At 34.9% G+C, this 22,585-nt stretch overlaps 3 protein-coding genes across 4 annotated transcripts; 1 reads left to right on the plus strand and 2 right to left on the minus strand.

Moving 5' to 3' along the window:
• Window positions 1-9,944: 9,944 nt before the first annotated feature.
• VEL1 (vernalization5/VIN3-like protein) lies at window positions 9,945-14,114 on the plus strand. Of its 2 annotated transcripts, none has more exons than XM_079012299.1 (4): window positions 9,945-10,218; window positions 11,677-12,370; window positions 12,549-12,844; window positions 13,333-14,114. In XM_079012299.1, exons 1-4 carry the CDS (start codon window positions 10,176-10,178, stop codon window positions 13,938-13,940), a joined length of 1,641 nt encoding a protein of 546 aa, XP_078868425.1. In that variant the 5' UTR covers window positions 9,945-10,175; the 3' UTR covers window positions 13,941-14,114. The 2 variants fall into 2 exon arrangements, with proteins under 2 accessions (XP_078868425.1, XP_078868424.1); XM_079012298.1 differs by having other exon boundaries at window positions 9,950-10,218; window positions 13,033-14,114.
• A 457-nt stretch (window positions 14,115-14,571) lies between these two features.
• LOC145064153 (uncharacterized) lies at window positions 14,572-15,195 on the minus strand. Its single transcript, XM_079011660.1, has one exon. The coding sequence runs from the start codon at window positions 15,193-15,195 to the stop codon at window positions 14,572-14,574; it is 624 nt and encodes a 207-aa protein (XP_078867786.1).
• Window positions 15,196-15,546: 351 nt separating this feature from the next.
• Window positions 15,547-16,494, minus strand: LOC145064154 (uncharacterized). Its single transcript, XM_079011661.1, has one exon. It carries the CDS (start codon window positions 16,492-16,494, stop codon window positions 15,547-15,549), a length of 948 nt encoding a protein of 315 aa, XP_078867787.1.
• Between the last annotated feature and the right edge of the window lie 6,091 nt (window positions 16,495-22,585).

Raw genomic sequence — 22,585 nt, forward strand, 5'->3', positions numbered from 1 at the left:
CCTACTCGGCGAGTCTAGGCTCCAACTCGCCGAGTCCCCTCTTAAAACACCCCCAAATCATAATTATATCAATATTTGAAATTCCGGGCTGTTACATTCCACATATGTCAGAACACTTAAAGATAACATTGATTACCTTGGCATCCGCAGGAGGGGATCCTGGTTTTTCTAGGATCTTGATCCTTGTTTATGGATATTTCTTTTCTTCTCCCTAGGATCTCTCTGATGTATCCTTTGCTTAGGAGGTGGTTGATCTCCTTCCTGAGGGCTATATAATCTTCTATAACATGGACAAAATTCTTCGTGGTATGTACACCATTTGGACTTATCCTTCCGGTCGGTGGACTTTTCTCCTTTCCTTGGCCATCTTGCTTAATCACCAAAATCCTGCATAACATAGATTAGACCTGAAGCATCCACAAAAAAAACAATAGTCCATGATCTTAGGAAATTCATCTTCGTCTCCTTCATCTTCAAGGACATCAACCCTACGATGATTAGGTTTTGAATATGGTTTTGACTTGTAGGATCTTTGGACCGAGGAGTCGATCTTCCTATTGGGGTTATAATATGAGTTTGGAGGGTTGCTCCTCTTCTGGATCTCCTTGTCCTCTTCCAACTGGATTAACCTTAGTGCTCTGCTTCTGACCTCATCTATCTTTTTTCATGGAGTCATTACAAGATCATCATAGAAAGGAGAGTCCTTTAGACCCGTTTTGAAGACTTCTACGACAGCTACCATGTCGATGTTGGGGATACTCAAATCTTCCCTGCCAAACCTGTTCACAAAGTCCCTTAGGGATTCCTTACGATCCTGGACTACCCGATAAGATCACTAGTGATCTCTTCGAATGTTCTGCTACAAGAAAATTGATTGTCAAAAATATTAACTAAATGTGTAAATAGGGTAATAGAGTAAGGAGGAAGATTAAGAAGCCATTTTATGGCTGATCCTGTAAGTTTCAATCTGAAGCCTTTGCATAAACAAATTTCCTTTAAGTTTGGTGGAATAGGAATGATCTCCATTATCTTTATATTGCACTATGTGTTCTTCAGGATCTGTGGTTCCACGGTAAGGCTTCATGGTGGAAGTTTGAAAGCTCTTTGGAACTTCAGTGTTGGCTATCGAGGGGATAAATCTTGAGATCCTATGACTAGTGGGGGACACTTCCGGTATAGGTTAGACTATTCTTGGCACACTCGAGATCACCTTTCTAAGTCGTTGAAGCTCTTTATCCATGACCAGACTTATTCCCCAAGTTGAAACAAAAAAGGATCCTGGGACTATAGTCTCTGGGCGTTTCCCTAAGGATCATGTGTTATCGAAGTTTAGGATCATGGGCTCCAATATTGATGGTGTCACCTCCTGGGGTTTATGGATCTCTGACCTTATCCTTTCCACTTCCTTACGTAGCTTTCTTTTTTCCTCCTGTTGCTGAGCCACCTACTATATCAATGCCTTCATCATGGAGAAGAGTTCATTGTTAGAAATCAGAATGGGAGGATCCTAGAATCCTGTGGATCCTAGTTTCCCATGGCTGATGATCGGAGAGGTGTTCTTTTTAGAGATATTAGAAGTCCTCTTCTGCCCAAAAGTTCCACATGGAGGTGGTGGAATATTTTTAGAATAAATGAGAGGAATAAAGGAAAAATATGAGGTTGATTGTGTATACATGATTTTTAAAGAATTATGAACACCACGGCCCCACGGTGGGCGCCAAATTGTTTTGGTCAAAAATCGACTAAGTGGATATCAACCAATGTTTATGAGAGGTTATGGTGTTGTGAATAATGTAAGTACTGAATTGAGATAAAAGTAACACGAGTGGTTTACAAGGAAATTCATTGATCCTTGCTAGGATATCCGACATAAAACCCTGGGAGGTGATAATGATCACCTGCCTTGTATGATCTTATTGATTTGAATACAAATTACATAGATGATGATAGAAATACGATCACAAGTGTTTACCTAGCTCTAGGTCTATAAGGTATCAAAAGATTGTGTTGGTTGTGTGAGTTTTACAAGTGTATTTATAGTCTAGGTTAAGTAACATAAATCTCGGGTTTGGACTGTAGCAGTTGCCACGCTGTGGATCCCAACAAATATATGTGTTCCATATTAACCTTGCCACGTCATGGGGATCCATACGCCACATCGTGGCAAAAGGTTTTCTCCAAAAAACCCATTTTGATTTTGTTAAGTTTTAGCTGATCTATTCAAGAAAAACGAGATGTTACACCATCTAGTGGAGCAGGTTTGGAGCGAACCAACCTTAATCCAAACCCTCTAACAAGTTTCAAAATCATATCAAAACCCATTATGTAACCTACAAGGTTTTCATATAAAAAATGCCTACCATAGCATTGAGTATACTCGATGGAGTGATGTGGCCACTTTGGTGGTCAAGGATAGCTCAAGCACATCGAGGTGTGGCAGGAGTCTCGTCTGTAGGAATTCTAATGGTCGGGCCCCATCCTCTTTCTCTTTCTTTCTTTCTTTCTTTCTTTCTCTCTCTCTCTCTCTCTCTCTATATATATATATATATATATATATATATATATATATATATATATATATATATATAGGGCTAGGTTATAATGTGGATGGACAATTATTGTGCGGACGTGTGGACATTGCTATTCTATGAGAATTACTAAGAGAATAAGTTGTTTAGTAATGCGAATACGTTCAACCTTACAAAACTATTGTCATTTTCATGCATTCTCACAAATTGTTATTCATTTTTGTTCTCACACATCATTTTTCACTCATTTTCATTCTCACAATATACGACTCAATAAAACATTATGACAGAATGAGAATAATAATAAAAAGTATATAATAACCTTATAGACGATATAATTAGTAAGAATGTGTGATAATGAAAATAGTTATGTAAGATTGAACGTCTTCATATTATCAAGCAACATATTTTCTTTGTTATTCTCACAGAATACCACTATCCACACGTCCGCACAATAGATATCAATCCACATTTGAACCTAGCTTTCTCTCTCTCTCTCTCTCTCTCTCTCTCTCTCTATATATATATATATATATATATATATATATATATATATATATATATATATATTATGTGTGTGTAAAGCTTGGGGGTTCTATGGGGTGGTCGAGCACAATATGCCTCCAAAGTGAAGGTGGGGCTTGGTGGTGTTAGGGATCAAGTGAAGCTAATCTGTATAACCTAATAAATGGAAAATAAGTCTGTTTGTTTGGATAACTGGAACAAGAATGACTCCTTGAGTCATTGCCTCCTTGTAGGGCCGGTCTAAATATATAAAAAAAATGGACCCCTCAAAGTCTTGAATATAATAAAAATTAAATAAAAAATAAACACACAGTTATAAAATGCACTATTGCTATTTAAAAAATACATATATGACCACAACATTACAAAAACAACCAATTTAAAGTAAAATACTTTTTCTATCATTTTTAAACAAGTTATTTTATCTCTGTATGCACATATCATATACTCTTTGAATTTTGGGCCCGTTAGAGACATTAGCACTGGACGATGGTCCGGTTTGTCCATTGCCTGGGTGGGGCCTACCTCTTTGGTAGTTCGTCATTCCTTTAAAGATTTAACCTTTGGGCTTTGGAATTGGAATTAAAAAGCAACAATCGGGAAAATTAAAGATTGCATTTCCAGTATTTATATAGGATGAGTTATAAACGTAACGATGTTCATACCAAACCTTTTTAATAAATGGGTTAATGAATATCGGTGGTTGTAAACAAAAAAACTATTATTCAAACTCTTATAATACTTGCAGGTATGGGTGTAAACAAGCCGAGCTGAGCCCGAGCCTGACTAAGCTCGAGCCCGGCTTGTTTAATTTTGAGGAAGCTCAAGCTCGATTCGAGCCTTAAAATGAAGCTCGAGCTCGGGTCGTTAACAATTTAGTGGGCTCGCGAGCCTAATCGAGCCTAAACGAGCCTCTATGTATGTATATATATATATATATGTGTGTGTGTGTGCGTGTATGTATGTATGTCTATATATATATATATATATATATATATATATATATATATATATATATATATATATATATATGTATGTATAGACTCGTTTAAGCTCGTTTAGGCTCGCGAACCCATGAATTGAAGCTCGGCTCGAGCTCGTTTAATAAACGAGCCTCGTATTTAGGCTCGAGCTCGGCTCATGCTCGTTTAATTCGATCTCGAGTCGAGCTTTTAACAAGTCGATCCTGAGTAGCTCGACTCACTTACACCCCTACTTGCGGGGTTTGATTTAAATTTCATCAAAATCCGCTTCAATAACATGTCTACTTAAGCGTAAAGATATTTAATAAATCATGTGTTTCTCTTTCAACCTTGCCAGATAATATCATAACCATAATATTCATTTGGATGAAACATAAGGATAATTTTGAAAATTATAATTGGATATTTGGTGTATTTGCCCTTTCAATATTTTGTAATTTTTAAATTGGCTTAAAATAGTTTTATAGAAAACCCCAACTTAAAAGTTCCCATTCCCATTAAATCTTATTGTCTGAAAAAGTTATCATAGTTTATGGGAGGATTTGTTACAATTTAGAAGGTCAAGGGATACGACATGGATTTTTATAGGGGATTTCAATGCAGTAAGAAGACAAGAGGAGAGAATAAATTCGAGATTATGTATAACCTCTGCACAAGACTTTAATAATTTTATTCAAGAGGGGGGGCTTCATGATTTAAAAATGGGTGGATTCAAATACACATACTTCCAAAACTATGGAGAAAAATTAAGTAAATTAGATAGGATCCTTGTCTGCCCAGATTTTACTAAACAATTCCCACAAGCTGCATGTACCGCTCTTCCAAGGGAACTTTCCGATCATTGTCCGATCCTCTTGGAATTATGTTCTTTGGATTTTGGACCTATCCCATTCAAGCTATTTAATTCTTGGATCCTTCGACCTGGATTTAATGATGTTGTGTTGCAGGCGATTTCTGAATTCAAAGGGTATGGATCACCAGACATTTTTTTTTCTTAGCAAACTAAAATTTATTAAAGGTAGAATTAGAAGTTGGCGTGCGATGGCATTTTCAAAAGAGGACATGGAGATTGAGAAGGCCAAAGAAAGGATGCTGGAATTAGATAAAAAGGCTGAAAGAAACTGTTTACAGGGGGAAGAAGTCAACGAATGGGCGAAACTTTCTAGCAAACTCACTGAATTGGAAAAAATGGCGACCTTGGATCTAAGACAAAAATTAAGAATCAAATGGCTAGTTGACGGGGATGAAAACACCCGGTTCTTTCACGGGTTTGTTAATAATAGAAACCAGAAAAATCATATTAACGGACTTCTGATAGATGGTATTTGGTCAAATCAGCCAGGAGAGATTAAGAAGGAAGTCTTTAGTTACTTCTCTTCAAAATTCAAAGCGAAATGGAAGCAAAGACCGGAATTCCGAAGTGAAAAATTCAAAAAACTCTCCCAGGCTAGCAGTGAATTCCTTGAAGGTGCTATTTCGATAGAAGAAGTAAAGAGGGCCGTGTGGGATTGCGGAAACGATAAGGCTCCAGGACCAGATGGCTTCACCTTCAAGTTTTTAAAAAAATATTGGGAAGTTTTAAAGGAGGATATTATGGCCTATGTTAAACACTTTGAGCAGTGGGGCAGGCTCTCCCGTGGATGTAACTCGTCATTTATAACATTAGCGGCCAAGACTAAGGATCCGCTAGTCCTAGGCGATTACAGGCCCATCAGCCTTATCGGATCTTTGTATAAAATTATTGCAAAGCTCCTTGCTTCAAGAATTCGTGTGGTGATTGGAGAATGTATCGATGAAGTACAAACTACCTTCGTTGAAGGTCGCAACATTTTAGAAGGTCCACTTATCGTTAACGAGTTATGTTAGTGGGGAAAGAAGGCCAGCAAGAAGATCTTACTTTTCAAGGCTGATTTCAATAAAGCATTTGACTCGGTAAACTGGAAACTTTTTAGATTCTATGATGCGACAAATGAACTTCGGTATAAAATGGAGGTTTTGGATGAAGGGATGCTTGGAGTCAGCTAGAGCTTCGATTTTGGTGAATGACTGTCCAACTGATGAATTCCAATTGGAAAAAGGAGTTAGACAAGGAGACCCTTTATCGCCTTATCTATTCATATTAGCCATGGAAGGTTTAAATATTGCGTTAAAGGAGGCAAATACAAAAGGTATATTTCAAGGTATTTCCATTCCGAGATCTAACATCCAACTATCGCATCTATTTTACGCTGATGATGCCATCTTCATTGGGGAATGGTCCCACCAAAACATAAAAAACCTCGCTAGGTTACTCAAATGTTTCTATGTATCTTCCAGTTTAAGTGTCAATTTTAGAAAATCCAAAGTCTTTGGCATAGGTGTTAATTCGCAGGAGGTTGAAAATTGGGCACTACCGCTAGGGTGTGAACTGAGCACATTGCCATTCACATTCCTTGGGATACCGGTGGGGGAAAACATGAATAGAAAAAGCTCCTGGAACCCGATAATTGAAAATTTCAGAAACAAACTTTATTGTTGGAAATCAAAGACCTTGAGTTTTGGTGGGAGGGTGACTCTTGCAAAGTTAGTTCTTGGGAACCTCCCCACATTCTATTTGTCACTACTTGCCGCTCCATTGGGGGTTATTGAGACATTGGAGAAAATCAGAAGAAATTTCATCTGGGGAGGCACAAATAATGAACACAAAATCCGATGGGTGACTTGGGACAAAATTCTTGCTCCTAAGGAGGCTGGTGGTCTAGGTCTGGGATCCATAAAGGCAATGAACTTAGCATTGCTTGCGCAATGGAAATGGAAATTTTTTCATGAGAAAAACTCGATATGGGCGAAGGTTATAAATGGTATTCATAACCTAGGATCCTTCCCTCCAACACGGTTGTCTTCCAGAAATCTAGGTGGGGTATGGAAAAATATTGACAAATGCAAAAAACTCCCTTAGAATAATAAACATTGCAGATTCAGATATTATTCGTCGAAACCAAGAGGAGTCGAGATGGGAATCTGATTTTGCTATAGATGGGAAATTTCACGCTGCAGGGTTACGAGGAAGGATAGATCGGGCAGGTCACTCGGTTCCGGATGGAGCTTTCACGTGGAGCAAATGGATTCCCAACAAGGTGAACTGTTTTGTATGGCGAGCAAGTGTAACGCCTGTGTTTCCGGGCTTGCCATTTTTAGCAATGTAATAGTATAGGTTAACCTTTGTAACCCATTTTGAAATAATAGAAGTGTATTATTTGAGTATTATGTGTTTTGTGCTTAATTGCTTAATTATGTGGTTTGATTAATTAAGAATAAAAATAAGCGTCAAAATTAAAGTGTAAAATAAACTTGATATCTTTGGATAATGTTGTAGTAGTTGAAACGAGGTTTCCGAATATATAAAGAACGCCCAAATCTGACTTCGTATGAGGAAGTTATGATTTATCGAAGTTTCGGCTTAGCGGTGTGCAGCCCGAATACTCGATTTGAGATCGAGCGGTTTTGAGCCAAAGCAATCTAAACGAGGATCGAAGGTCTCGTTGTTGGTATCGAAGCGATAAAAAGTTAGGCGAGAACGGACGTCAAACGAAGAAGTTATGAATTTATAACGAAGTTTTTCTGTCCCGGTCTATTAAAAATAAATAATAAAAATAAAGTTAAAATTAGCCGACAGAGTCTAAACGAAAGTTGTAGAGCGTAGTCTCACCTTCGCGTGGATATAAAGAACGTCGAAAACGGAGTTCGTATGAAGAAGATATGAATTTCCGAAGTTTATTAAATAATTTGTATTTAATTTTAATTCGAAAATCCGGCATTATCCGAAGGGGAGTCGGCGATCCGATCCGAAGTACGCCCCGCGTACACCGAACATGTCGACACTCGCAGCAAGTGGCTTCGGATGACGAACGCAGTGACGAATTCGGACCAGTACGCCCCGCGTACTGGCGTACACCCCGCGTACTCCGAGGCTCCAGCCTCCTATAAATAGGATGCGAGGGCAGCCGAGTTCTTTTGTTATTTTCTCTCTTCTCTCTCCCGTTTTGCATCGATTTGCATGCCAGAAATATCCCGAAGCCTCGGTATTATTCTCGAGCCCCGAGGCAAGTCCCGAGATCCCGAAGATCCCGAGAAGTGCGGTTCCCGAGCCGAAGCTCTGTCCGCGAGAAGTTCGATTTTTGTGAAGATCTTCCAGGCCTGCTGAGATTTACTACTTCTGCAAGTCGTAGTGCTGTCCGATCATCTTCTGATCAAGTGAGTGTATACTACCTTACATAAACACGATAATAATACAAGTATGGTTTGAGTGTATTAAGTATATTGTTGTTTATATGTGTGAATATGTATTCACTTTCTTCTATCTCATAGATATGATTTATTCTCTATGAAATACGTGTTATGTGTGTGTGCCTCATCTGTTATGTGGAATATGTATTGATTAAAGCATTCTATACAGGTTTTCAAAACTAGGTATAAAAATGTATATTTTATCTACTAATATGTTGGGTAGAACATGGGTAGATAGTTGGTGTGTAATAAAACAGATGAGAGGCCTCGTTGTTGTTTGATTTAGTCATCTAGCGGAGTTTAGATGACGACCACGGACTTTTCTAGATAGTCTTGTGGACACATTAGCAGGTTCGCCACCTGTAGGTGTTAATGAACTTGGGTGTTCATTCGCTGTACTCCATCCCCCTCATGGTTGCCTTATTTGACTTATATTGCTGAGGAACCCCCGAAGCATGTGTTGTCGCCTCGATGAAATATTCTTAGACTAGGTCTCTTATGTTAGTTGTTTTAGGGACATAAAGTGAGAATAACGGGAATGAGTAATTGGGTTAATGTTGGTTGGTGGAAATTAAATATGATTATTTATTGTGGGTTGAAAACCCTATATGCTCACCAGGCTCCCAAGCCTGACCCACTCAGTTTTAATTTGTATTACAGGAAGTGGCGCGAAGGCATAAGATGGATGAACCATCAAGTTGTTTTGTTTACAAGTCTGTATATGTATATATTTGATGAATGACTTGTAATGTTATCGTTTATGCTTAGTGGTCTGTATCGGAACATGACACCCCGAGTTTTGATTATATAATGAAAAATACATTTCTTTTATGAAATGCTTTGGTAAACATTGTTTTATCATGTTTTGTTTTTGGGAACAAATTCCGCAACTCTTTCAAATCAAAATGATTTACTCTGAAAATATTTTAAAAGCATAAATGAAAATCGGTCTTTTCTGGCTGAGATTTTGGGGATGTCACAGCAAGGATTGATCGAATCCCTTCAGCGTGTGCTCTTATAAGGCAGGGAGTTAAGATTCGAGGCGAAACATGTAGTGTATGTATTTCAGGTAGTAAAACAGTGGATCATATGTTGGTCACTTGTCCTTTTGCAATTGCAATTTGGAACCGGATATGGAATTGGTGTGAAATCACACCCCTCAACTGTCTAATGTCAAGGAGATTCTAAATTTTGTAGCCATGTGTGGGAAATCCCAAACAAAGAAGAGAGCAATAAATTCAATCATATTCGGAATATTATGGGGAATGTGGAAAGCAAGGAATGATAGAGTTTTCAACTCAAAGTTTATACCTCCGGAATTGGTGTTTGAAAGTGTGAGATCCATGGTCTATAATTGGATTAAATTTAAGCATGGAAAAGGAAATTTTGTATGGGAGATATGGAAAAATTCGCCGATCTCTTCTATGTAATTTAGATTGTATTTTGACTCTCACTAGTTCTAGTGAGTTTGTTTTAATAAAAATATTATTAAAACATTATTCGTTTTTCCCACTTGTGACTTAAATTTGGTTGTAAATAAAGTAAAATTCAACGAATAAATGGACTCGATTAAAACAAAGCATTATGTAGGCGATGACATGCAGCCGCTTTTAACCCCCAACCCAACAAACACTCGCATCGGGTCCTATTCTATATACTAAATAGCATACCTTGAGGCTTGAGGACCCATTTTGTGGATTCCTTCCTACTTGCAAGCACAATTTCCATTTACGCCCTCTCTTTCTTCTTCATATTTCTCTCTCCTAATCTCTCTTTCCCCAGCTTTATCTGCGTACGTATTCTGTTACTGCTGCAAACCTCATAAAAACTGCTCGATTTGTTTTAGTAATGTGGTGATGGGTTCCTGTTTTTGATGAACATCACTACCCCCATCATGGATTCTTGCTCTTTTGAAGGTAATCAATCAATATCTCAATCAATCATTCCGTTTTTCGAACTTTATTTCATCTTTTCCTTTGTGGGGTTTTCGATTCTTTAACTAATTTTTCTGGGGTTTGATTGTTTTTGAACAATTACTTGTTATGTGTATCATCCACCCATGGAAAAAATTGGTTTTTTTTTGTAGACGATTTGGTGAAGAAATTTCACCGTTTTAATCGGATCTACGTTTGATTTAGTAATACTGCATGTTTGTTTTCTATGTCCTCGTGAATCACATCATCTGCCAGCTAATATTTCACAGAAATTTTTGGTCCTCTTCTGATTAATTTGACCCCTCTCTGATCTCTCTGTCCTTCTCACTTTCTTCCATTGTTGTACGGAATAATTTACTTTCAATCAACAGATTCAATTTTATCAATGAAAGTCGAGGTAACAAGGTGTCGCAACTCATTCTTTTCTACAAAATTTTCATCAATTAATGATCGATAGATATGTATATATGTGTTTATGAGTGTGTTTATATATAATATAATATATGTATATGTTAGATTCGTGTTTAATTCTCAGGGATGAGTGGCTATGATTGTATTCTTGATCTTGGGTGATTAAATCTACAAGGTGATTGGATGAGTGTTTTTTATAGAAGTGATTAGGATTATGATTTTCTGAACGATTTTAAAGTCAAAATCATCAGATTTGGGGAAGCTGTAATAAATTGATTCTTGTGATGAATATAAAATTACTAGCATATTCCTATCTTTAATCAACTATTGGATTCGATTTTCAAAACCCACATCCATTCATTTATTTTAATGTTAGATTGACGATTTATAGAACATGATCTGTGTTGACTTATTGACCAGTTACATGGCTCTATATAACTTTGTAGTTTTTTACAAAATTTCCTCATTGTATCAAACATCCATAATCGTGTCAAGAGTTTTGATTAATCGATCTAGTGTTCTCTTTGACAACATTTTATACAGGTGGAACGCTAAAAGTAATAAAAAGTAAATTTTCCAAACACCCACTTAATTTTCCATTTTTTTATGGGTATTCAAAGTCAAAAAACAAAAATAAAAAACAATTTTTTAAAATAAAATTACGATTATACACAACACTGTTCCTTTCCGATAGTACAAAGCATGGTTAGGCTGTCTTTATCAGTTTTAAGTCAACCAGTTTTCTTTATGTTTTGATGCAACCTTCTTTATTATATGTATTAATACGTATTAATATATTATATTATATACATGCAATGAATATCACAACTGGCATTGACATAATAATTGATATATCATCATTTTAAATGTAATTCTTACCTAAAAAAAGTTTATCATTGTGGTTTCCTCAGACTATGACATAAAGCACTCAAAATAATTTCACATGCCAGTCTTTTTTTAATAAAAACCCTTCATTTTTAATCAACTTTACAAATGTTGTTGAATCTTGATTCTTTGATTTCTTTTCAGGGTTTGTTCTTGATCCATCAAAGTGCAATAAATTAAGCATGGAAGAAAAAAGAGAAATTGTATATGAAGTATCCGAATGGTCCCACGGAGCACCCGAGCTCCTACAATCTTGGAGCCGTCAAGAAATTCTCCAAATCCTATGTGCAGAAATGGGAAAAGAACGAAAGTACACAGGTCTCACAAAGTTGAAAATCATCGAACACCTTCTAAAAATAGTATCTGAAAAGAGATCAAACGATGAAGAACATGAAACCACAATGAATCTTGAATCATCTGAAAATGGTGGAAGTCATCAAAGGGCTACAAAAAGACATAGGAAATCCGAACACCCGAATCGTTTGATTTCAACCAACAATCATAATTCTTTAATTGATGTGGTTGATTTGGATTTGGTTGATGATAATGTGGAGTTTTGCAAGAATTCGGCTTGTAGGGCTAAGTTAGGTCAAAATGGGGGGTTTTGTAAGAGGTGTTCTTGTTGTATTTGTCGTGAATTTGATGATAATAAGGATCCGAGTTTATGGTTGATTTGTAGCTCGGATCCTCCGTTTCTCGGAAGTTCTTGTGGAATGTCGTGTCATCTTGAATGTGCTTTGAGACATGACAAATCTGGGATTCCAAAAGATGGGGTCAATCGAGGACTTGATGGGAATTTCTCTTGTGTTTCTTGTGGTAAAGTTAATGATTTACTTGGGTAAGTTTCTTTCCTTGTTTTCTTGTGCCTTTTTTGGAAATTTTAATTGTTTTAGAACAAATTTTTAAATGTAGTTACGAAATTATACATAAGGTGAAAGTACATTGCTATAATTGGATAGATTTTTAGTTTGTATCATGATTTGGGTTATATTTGTATTTTTTTTGTGTACATATAGATGTTGGAGAAAACAAATGATGATAGCAAGGGACACTAGGCGGGTTGACATCTTGTGTTACCGCGTTTCCTTAAGCCAAAAACTCTTGGCCGGGACCCACCGTTACAAAAAACTTAATGAAATTGTAAATGAAATAATGGAGAAGCTAGAAGCAGATGTGGGCCCGTTGACTGGTTTGCCAGTCAAACGGGCCAGAGGAATAGTCAACAGACTTTCCTTGGGACAAGAGATTCAAAAGTTATGTGCTTTTGCGGTCGAATCTGTGGATTCGCTTTTATCCGGCGCGACATTTAATGGTATGTCTTTTCTTTAAATGTGTTTTAATTTCTTTCTTGTTGCATGTTGAGCTTTTAAAAATCCATTTACAATGCTTTAAGAACAAGAAACAAAAGTAAGATGATATAATAAATAAACCAATGAAAATACATTGCTATTTCAAACCTAACAAACAAAAATCTCAAAACTTATGATGATTACTATACAGATTCCAGCATCTTGACACCAATTATAAGATTCGAAAACATCTCCCCAACATCAGTTTCCATAATTTTAGGTTCTCAAGATCAATCTTTCATCATTAATTTCAAAACACATCGATACATAATGTGGCACCGAAAAACCCTAGATTCAGAATACCCTTTAAAACCCACATGCACATTATTTACACAAACTACCACCAAATTCCTTCTCTCAAATCTAACTCCATCCACTCAATACATTCTAAAAGTCGTTCATTTCGAAAGCACACGTGAATTGGGCACCTCTGAAATCGAATTTCAAACAGCCGAAGATGAAAAAACTCACACAAATCAAAGTCCACCAACGAATTCCAGCAGCCTTTCGAATCCTTCATCTGTTGAAGATGAAAACAACACCATTGTTGCTTATAAAAAGAGCGAAAAGCAGAAAGAGAAAGAGGTCGTGATTGATACTGATATAAACATCATCAAGAACTGTAAAGATATTGACCCTTTTGTCCCTACTACTTCCGCTAAATTACCCATTACGCCGTCCAAGAAAGAAACCCTAAAAGCATCAGAGAAGGTTAATAATCTTGACGATGAATCTGAGGAAGAAAAACAGCAGCAAGATGGTAGTTCTTCGAAGAAGATAAATGGGGAAGAAGGAGATGATCGGGATTTTGGGTATTATGTGAAGGTGATAAGATGGTTGGAATGTGAAGGGCATATAGATACGGGATTTAGGAAGAAATTTCTTACGTGGTATAGTTTAAGAGCGAGTAAACAGGAGGTTAGAATCGTCAAAGTGTTTGTGGATACTTTAATGGAGGATCCATCTTCACTTGCAGGGCAGCTTGTGGATACTTTTTCTGATGTGATTACAGGGAAGAGGTGTTCTTCATCTGGGCTTTGCTTGAAGCTTTTCCACTGAATTGGAAAGGTCTAATCTGGATTATTTATAAAGGATTAAACGGTAACTATTTAAGTTATTGATTTAGACTAAAATCATTCAAATTCGATATTGTTATTGTTGGCTAATCTTTATTGATATTTATGGATGCGAGTTTGTAAATACGTATAATAATTATATACATGAATTTGTGAATGTGGTCTATAGCTTCTTCAATTAAAGGCCAAATATATAAAAACTATTTTATTTTGATTATCTTTTTGTAGTTTAACTTACATTTTAGTTTTGTTGATCAAATTGGGTTAATGACATAAAACCCTTAATTTTAGGTTTAGGTTTATATCAGTTTTGCCAAAGGTTGGATTTTATGTCTGTTTTTGCCTTCATATTTTCTAAAAAATGTTTGGTTTTATTTTTTTTTACCGATTATAACAGGTTTTCATAGGAACGGAACACAAGCACTATAGCTAGGGGACTGAAATTAAAACTTCAAAACAAAACCATATAGACAAAAAAATTGGTTCAAAATTATGATATATCAAAATCAGAAACAAGAAAACTAATAACAAATATTGTTACATCCCACTTCAAAGTGGAATTCGTCGATCTTTTGCAATTTTGAAATCTTGCACAATTGTTTCTAGACTAATCGTTACAGAACCAGTGAGTCGTTCAAAAACCCATCTTCCATCTTATTACGTAACCTTGTTTTAGTAAGGTTTATCGCTGGAAATGATCTTTCTGTTGTAGCAGTGGAAACCGGAAGAGTAAGTATGAGACTAGCTACTCGATAAATAAGATGAAAATTAGCCACTCTTCCGGTCTTTATCAACCATTGACACAACTCTGAAATAGATGTCAATAGTTTATAATTTGCGTGTTTAATGACATCAATCTCATAGTGTTGAAGTTGCAACTTCAAAAGTAATTTCTCTTGTTCACTGAAATCTTCCGGATAAAACTTCTCTACTAACCAACATACATCACGACTTCGAAAAGGCTCATTAACACTTTTAGGATTTAAAGTTGCAGAAAGTTGAAGCAACTCCATTGAGCTATCATTAAACTGGTGATTTAATTCCATTAATTGACAATTAATGGCTTCGTAAAAGATATCCACTCGGTAATGATGTTCAAGTGTATGATTGCTATGCTCCTTACGAGCTCGAGCCCCTCTCCTAAAGTAGGCAGAAGATAAATCAAGGATATCAATCTCGCGATCCTGACAAAATGACTTAACAAGAGAGAGCAAACTATTCCATCTTTCATCTTTCATTTTTTGTAAAAGTTCTTTGGTGGATGCAACTAGCTTCAATACATTGCAAACATCTTGAGATTGTCTTTGTAAAGCTTGACAAAGTAATCAGTTATCTCCATTATTTCCTTAACAAGATGCAAAACAAAAATGAACTCAAATGTAGTAATAATCTCATATGTTGAATCTGCATCCCCTTTGATCGAATCAATGCCCTCCTCAATAATTTTAAGTAAAACCTTGCATGTAGGACTAAACATCTTGATTAAACTCGAAACTGATTGAGGTGAGAACTCCATCTGGTATCTCCAACTCGTTGTAATGTACCAATCTGATTGACACCTCTACATGTCTCTAACTCATCAATAGAAATCATATATATGCAATTTGTTCGGCTTGTGCATCTCTTAGTTGGTCAGTACGCCTGGAGGAAGCACCGACAACATTAATAACAAAAGATAACTTAGTAAAAAACTTTTGCACTGCAACAACTCCTTGTGAAGCAGCCATTAATGCTAACTGTAATCGATAAGCAAAACAATGAATATAATAGGCATATTGACTATCTTTTGAAATTAATGTTTGTAAATCCTTGAACCAACCTCGCATATTGCTTGCACCGTCATACCATTGGCCACAAATTGATCTAAAATCAAGATTGTTATGTGACAATACATAATAGATTCCATTCTTAATACTTTGTGATGTAGTGTCTGGTACATGAACTAGTCCAAAAAAACGCTCCACAATAACACCATCTTTATTTACAAATCTCAAAACAATTGACATTTGTTCTTTGTTAGACTCATCATGTGCTTCATCAACAAGTAAACAAAATTTTCCACCATCAATCTCCTTACAAATCATCCGTTTCACCCTAGTTGAGATAAGGTTTAGAATCTCTTTTTGAATTGACGGTGATGTATATAATGCATATTTAGGAGCAGTTCGAAATAGTTCTTTCATCTCATTGTTATAAAAGCCAATTGCTTTTAACATTTTACGAAAATTTCCTTTGTTGATGGAATTTGAGCTTTCATCATGACCTCTAAATGGAACTGCTTGAAAGGCACACCAACGAACTGAAAAAATTGTAGCCATGAATCTATTATTCTTACAATCTTCCTCTGTAAACTTCTCAAACACATTTCGTATATCTTGTGCGTCATTTAACAAATCATCATATGCTTTTTGTGTAATTTTGTGAAAAGATGTACACTCAATCCCCATATGATTCAAAAAGACACATTTTTTCCCACCCATTTTCTTCCAATTCTGAAAACCATCTATAGTAAATGCCTGTTGGCCGTACTTTCCCATTCCATAAGGTTTGTTAAATAGAAAACATGGGAAACAAAATGCAGTATCTCGACTCTTTGAGTATTCAAGCCAAGGAAATAACGTAAACCAAGAAACTTGAAAGCTGCGTTATGGGTTTATGGTCCAGATTTTGGATATACTGAAAGTTTCGGTTGAAAGGGACCAAAATTTAAATATGCTCGACAGATGCTATCTTGTTGATTAATTGGAAAATCATAAATTTGCATACGCAAACCGGGATCTCGTTCCACTGTATTAAGATCAATTTCATTCGCTTCAAGCTGAGCTTTTTTGGACGGGTTCTTCGCAACAGGAATACTAGATGTTGGGTTTTCTGCAACAGAAATACTAGATGTTGGGTTTACCGCAACATGAATACTAGACGTTGGGGTATTTTCATCTAAAAAATCTCTAATGGTTTTTCAGAATCTTGAGTAGAATTGACACGTTTTCTTTTAAATAACGCGTCAATAGTTGATTGTTTTTTCATGTTGATATGAACTACAGAAAATATTAACTAATAATTAATAAATAAAAAAACAAAATACCAAAATAAAATAATAACTAACAAATATATTATATCATACAATTATGTTTTTATAAGAATATAAGTTATTGATTTTTTTTATTATATTAAAACCTAAATAAACAATATATTATGGTTTTAACAAATATACAAGCATAATCGTTATAGTCTTCACACTTTACGTATTGTATTTGCATACTAAATTACCGCAAGTTTTAAAAACAATAAATAATACTAATATAAGGTTGTGAAAAGTCTCTTTCTTGGGTTAATGACATAGAAAGCTAACCAATTTTAGGGTTTGTCCACATTAAGGTAACAATGTTTTTTTCGTATACATTTGCCAATTGAACTTGTTTGACATGTTCAAATTTAGGTAATATGACCGACAATCTTAGGTTTAAGCTGATTTGGCACATTACGTGGCATTAGTTTATATTATGTGGCATTAAATGATATTACGTGGCATTATACATACATTTTGTGGTACATAACTTGATTTAGGGCTGATAAACAAGTAATCCCCCCAATTCCTTCATTCGTTCCTCGTTGCTTCGTTCTCCCAGGTAGCACAGTTGAAGACCTTCAAACGATCTTCCCCTTCGTTTCTTTCTTCAACTCTATGGATCGTGATTTCATTGATTACGATACACTTTCTAGAATCAATTGGGAGCATCGAACCAGAATTTGTAAAGTCATGACTCACACATTTTTTTAATGTAACAAATGAAAAAATTGAATGACCCTCCCCTTTCAATTTCACCTTACGTTATCAGGCCTATATTAGGCTTCCCTCCAATCCCATTGTTCATTCAATTATATAGAACATAACACAATTTCCATTCTTGAATCTTGAATTGGCGATTACAAACTCTTGGTATTTGGAAAGAAAAAAAGTGTGTCCCGCCAGGAATTGTCGATTACAGAGGCTGCACTAACTAAGTTTCTAAGATTTATCATTTATGTCTTTTGAATAGATTTAGGAACAAACCTTAAAGTCATTTAATAACAAGGGGTAATTTTTTCTATTTTGTAATATAACTATCCCTTGTAATAAAGAACCTTGCAAAGGGCAATTTGGTCATCAATAGGTGTATACATTTCAAAATTGTTTTGGTCATAACATGTGTAACTGTTTCATTTTTATTATATAGATAAAAGTAAGTAAGATACCAAACCAAGCTTCCATTAAGTTATAAAAAATACATTACAGTGGTTCATCTAGTTCAAAATGTCAAAGTAAAATCCCTACAAACTACTAACTACATTACTTCTTGTTAACTACATTACGCAATAAAAGAACAAAAAATAACGGTTGTATTCAACATGACATCCATCAAATTCAGATTTGTGTATTTAAGAATATCCAAATCAATAGCCTCAGTAATCATTTCTGATTTCATCAAGCTTCTTCTTCAACTCTAGATGCTTCTCAAAGTACTTATCATCAATGATGGTGCTAAGCTTTTTCTGTCGTAATCAAACAATCAAATTTAATGAGAGATTTCTGTTGTGCTTCTTTTAGTTTCACCAACTGTCATTTCAAATTCACAAACTGGGATAGTCGGAAATAAAAGACATGCGACGATTTGGGAAAGAATTACCTGAAATATCTCTTTCACACACTTCATCAAACACATGGTATGCATTACCTGAAACACACCCCAATTTGAGCTTCATCTTCTTCAACTAGAGAAATTCCTACTGAAATGCATTATTTTAAGCAATTTGCTCGATCTCAATCTCAGCAACAATCAATTAGTGGAGAAATACCTACAAGTTTTGGTGACTTAACTAGTCTTCGAGCTCTTGATGTATCTACAAGCTATCTGAATGAAAGCATACCAATAACAATTGGAAATGTGTAAGCTTAACAAACATGAGCAACAATGATTTGTTAGGAGAAGTACCTTCTCAAATCGAAACTTGTTACAACCAATCTCTCATACAAACAATTGCCAGCACCAATCCCAAACGTCGGTGTATTTGAACGAGCACCGACGGGATCCTTCAACGGAATGCCGATACGTGTGGATCTGAAAATTGATTCCCTCTTTGTATTGAGGGTGAATATGCCACATAATGTGCCAAATCAACTTAAACCTAAGATAGTCAGTCATATTACCTAAATTTGAACAGGTCAAACAAGTTCAATTGACAAACCCTAAAGTTGGTTACCTTTCTAGGTCATTAACCCATCATTCTTCACAGAAATCGAGTGGCAAACTGGCAATATTATATATATATATATATATATATATATATATATATATATATATATATATATAATGTTGAGTTTTTTTTACCATAATTGGGTTATTGAAAAAATATTTACCATTTTAGTGTTTTTCTCATTTTTCTCTACTTTTTAGTTTCCTTTTTAGTTTTTTTTTTATTTTAAATATTTTATTTTTATTTTTTTCTCTTTTATTCCACATTTTTATTGTTATCTATATATATATATATATATATATATATATATATATATATATATATATATATATATATATATATATATATATATATATATATAAATGACAACTTTCATTTTAGTTTTTTTTACCCTTTTTACTGTTTTTTAAAACAAATGTTTTTTTTTTTATCTTTTTTTCTTTTCTTTTTTTTTTTTAATATCCATTTTTCTTATTCAACATTTTTACCATCAAATTTTTGCATCAACATTAAAAAATCATCAAAAACCACCATTATAATCAAATTTTATGGCGCAAAAATTCCAACATTCACATACCATGTTTTTAAAATGAAAAAAAAGACACATCAACATTGTTTCTTACCAAAATAAAAAAAAAAAAAAAAAAAAACTCCAACATTGTTAATTAGAAAAAGAACATCACAATTAGCTTGACCTCGAACCGGTAAAAAATCAGTACCTGTAAAAAAAGAAAAAAAAATGAGAATAACCACAACAAATACCATATATATATATATATATATATATATATATATATATATATATATATATATATATATATATATATATATATATATATATATATATATTACCTTGGCATAGACGGACATTTTTTTCGTTTATGTCCTGGTTGCCTACAAATTCTACAAAGATTGGCATTTCTTCCTTCTTTAATAGAATAATATCCATGCCATTTTTTAGTCTTGTTGAACGAGCACGACCTTTTTTATTTCGTAATAGTTATAAATTTGGAAGTACTTCGCTAAATGGTGATTGTGGCCAATACGCTTCATGAGGAAGCGGGGAGAACTCAGATGCCCAAGTAGCATAATAATATTCAATCGAGTAACATCTATCAACATATTGCCAACTATTCAAAGAGAGTTTGACACATGCACTCAAGACATGAGAACAATGATATTTAAATGCCTCCTATTTACCACATGTGCAATTTTTTTTGTTCCAAATTAATTACTTGCACATTCCGACCTCTTTGAGTTATCAACTCAAATATACCTTTTTCTCGGTTAAAAGATCTTGGAATGTGCACTTGCTTTTGCCATCTAAGCTACTTGTTTTACAACAACATGTGGAGTATGTGTATCTCCATGAGCTTGATAACTAGATCCTAAAGGACGTCTCACCTCAAAATAATGCACCATTCTATAGAATGTAAGTTGCACACAAGTTGTGATTGGTGAGAAACGAGCACCTTTAAGTACATTGTTGAAAATCTCTGACAAATTTGTTGTGAGCAACCCATATCTCATTCCACCATCATGTGCAAGTGTCCACCTATTAAGTGGATGACTCTCCAACGACTGTCGAGCACGTGGATTTAACTTCCCAATTTCTTCCAAGATGGAGTTGAACTTTCGAATTTGATTCTGACTCCCGACACGATAAGCTAAAGCTTTCAATTATGAACTACAAAACTTGTCATAAAAGTTGTTGATGAAATGTCGTAAACAATACCTTTAAATTTTAAAAAATAATAATAATGTAAGTTAATGAAGCAAGTTATTGAAATGTCTTAAAAGAATAGTTAAGAAATATAACAATACCTATGATAGAGGGAGCAAAAGCCCAAAGAACACGCCTAAATTCAACTTCATCCACATCGTTCGATCTTCAAACACACCATTCAACTATAGTTCATGGATTGAACTTTTGAAGTGCGCCTAGATATTTTGGTAAAGCAACATAAGACTCTTCCCAGTTTCCAAACACATGTTCAATTGCTTTTTGATTTCCAACCCAAACCTTCTTATATGAAGGAGTATTGCCCAATTTTTCAACTATTTCAGCTCTTAAAGCCGGAATACTGATAGAAGGTTGCTCTTTTATAAGGTGTCTAGTTTCCATAGCAATCAAGCTTACATCTAGGTTCAGATGGCCTTGAGAAATCTTATAGTGTAAACAAGTGTGCGGACCGGTATATGTTGTGTTTTCAAAATAACCACTACGTTTATGTTTACTTGCATGAAGTTTCCATTTGCAACCAGATTGTCAGTACAACTTGCATCTTAGAGTCCAAATAGTTGGGCGTGACTCAATGACCTCAAATTGTCTATGTGTCCTAATACTATGGATCTTGATTGCTCTGACAAGTTCCTCTTTATCCTTGAAAGAATCTTTTCCCAACTCTCGCGTAAAATCATTCTTACTCGTTGATTGTGTCATAATCCAATTTTCATCAATAGTCAAATTTGTTCCTTCCATATTAGTAAAAGTTGAAGGTAATTCAACATTATTGTCAAAAGATGCTTCATCATAATCTTCATCTCCAATTCCATCTTCCAATATTTCACTTAACTCAACATCATTGTCTATATTCATCAAATTAGTCACAACAGCAGCTTGAGAAATTATAGAAAATTCTCATCGTCAATCATATCTATAATAGAATTCATCTACAAACAAACAAAAACAAGCAAAAATTTATCAAAAAATGTGTTGGATTAGTGTCTAAGTCCATAACTATTCTGGTATGTACTTGACCCGATGGTGCATGGTCCTTTTGGGTTGATTTCACCAAAGCAACTTGTAGGATGAATTAAGGAGAGAAAGGTTTAATTATGATTTAATAATATATTATAAGAATAATATATTAAAGGAGAAATCATATTGTTTAATTAATATTAGTCAAGAATTAATTGATAATTAGTTTTGTAACTAAAAGACATTAATTAAACTTAAGGGGACTGGAATTGTAATTGTAAGATAATTGCAATTGGGCTATGGATCACCTTGGAATATAGGTTGGACGAAATCTATGGGAAGCCCATATGATTTTCGTCCAAGGCATGTTCCAGAAGGGATCCATGGTTGTTTAGGGCTTAAGCAGTCGAATTAGGGTTTCCTTGTTAGATAACCCTAATTGCCTACCTATTTAAAGAACTCTTGAGACCAAAAAACATGGCTGATCTTTTCAAGAGGGTTTTTTTTGACGTTTTTGGAGTTCTCATTCTCTTTCTTCTTCATCCTTATTGCTTGTGGTGTTTGTGACTCCATTAGAGGTGCAACACTTAGGGCACTAAGCTTTCTAAAGCCAAGGAATAGATTGTTATGGCTTTGGATGATTCAATTGCATGTTCATTAGACAAACTAGATCCAAAGCTATTAGGGTTTGC

The sequence above is a fragment of the Lactuca serriola genome, chromosome 7, assembly GCF_051521515.1.
Source record: "Lactuca serriola cultivar US96UC23 chromosome 7, Lser_US96UC23_V15, whole genome shotgun sequence".
NCBI lineage: Eukaryota > Viridiplantae > Streptophyta > Magnoliopsida > Asterales > Asteraceae > Lactuca > Lactuca serriola.

What these genes read in the sequence shown, in the direction of transcription:
- VEL1 (XM_079012298.1), top strand. Translation starts at nt 10,176, where the DNA reads ATGAACATCACTACCCCCATCATGGATTCTTGCTCTTTTGAAG. An exon ending in GGATTCTTGCTCTTTTGAAG is followed by an intron (nt 10,219 to 11,676) that starts GTAATCAATCAA and finishes ATTTCTTTTCAG; the next exon opens with GGTTTGTTCTTGATCCATCA. An exon ending in ATCCGGCGCGACATTTAATG is followed by an intron (nt 12,845 to 13,032) that starts GTATGTCTTTTC and finishes ATTACTATACAG; the next exon opens with ATTCCAGCATCTTGACACCA.
- LOC145064153 (XM_079011660.1), bottom strand. Translation starts at nt 15,195, where the DNA reads ATGAAAGATGAAAGATGGAATAGTTTGCTCTCTCTTGTTAAGTCATTT.
- LOC145064154 (XM_079011661.1), bottom strand. Translation starts at nt 16,494, where the DNA reads ATGGGAAAGTACGGCCAACAGGCATTTACTATAGATGGTTTTCAGAAT.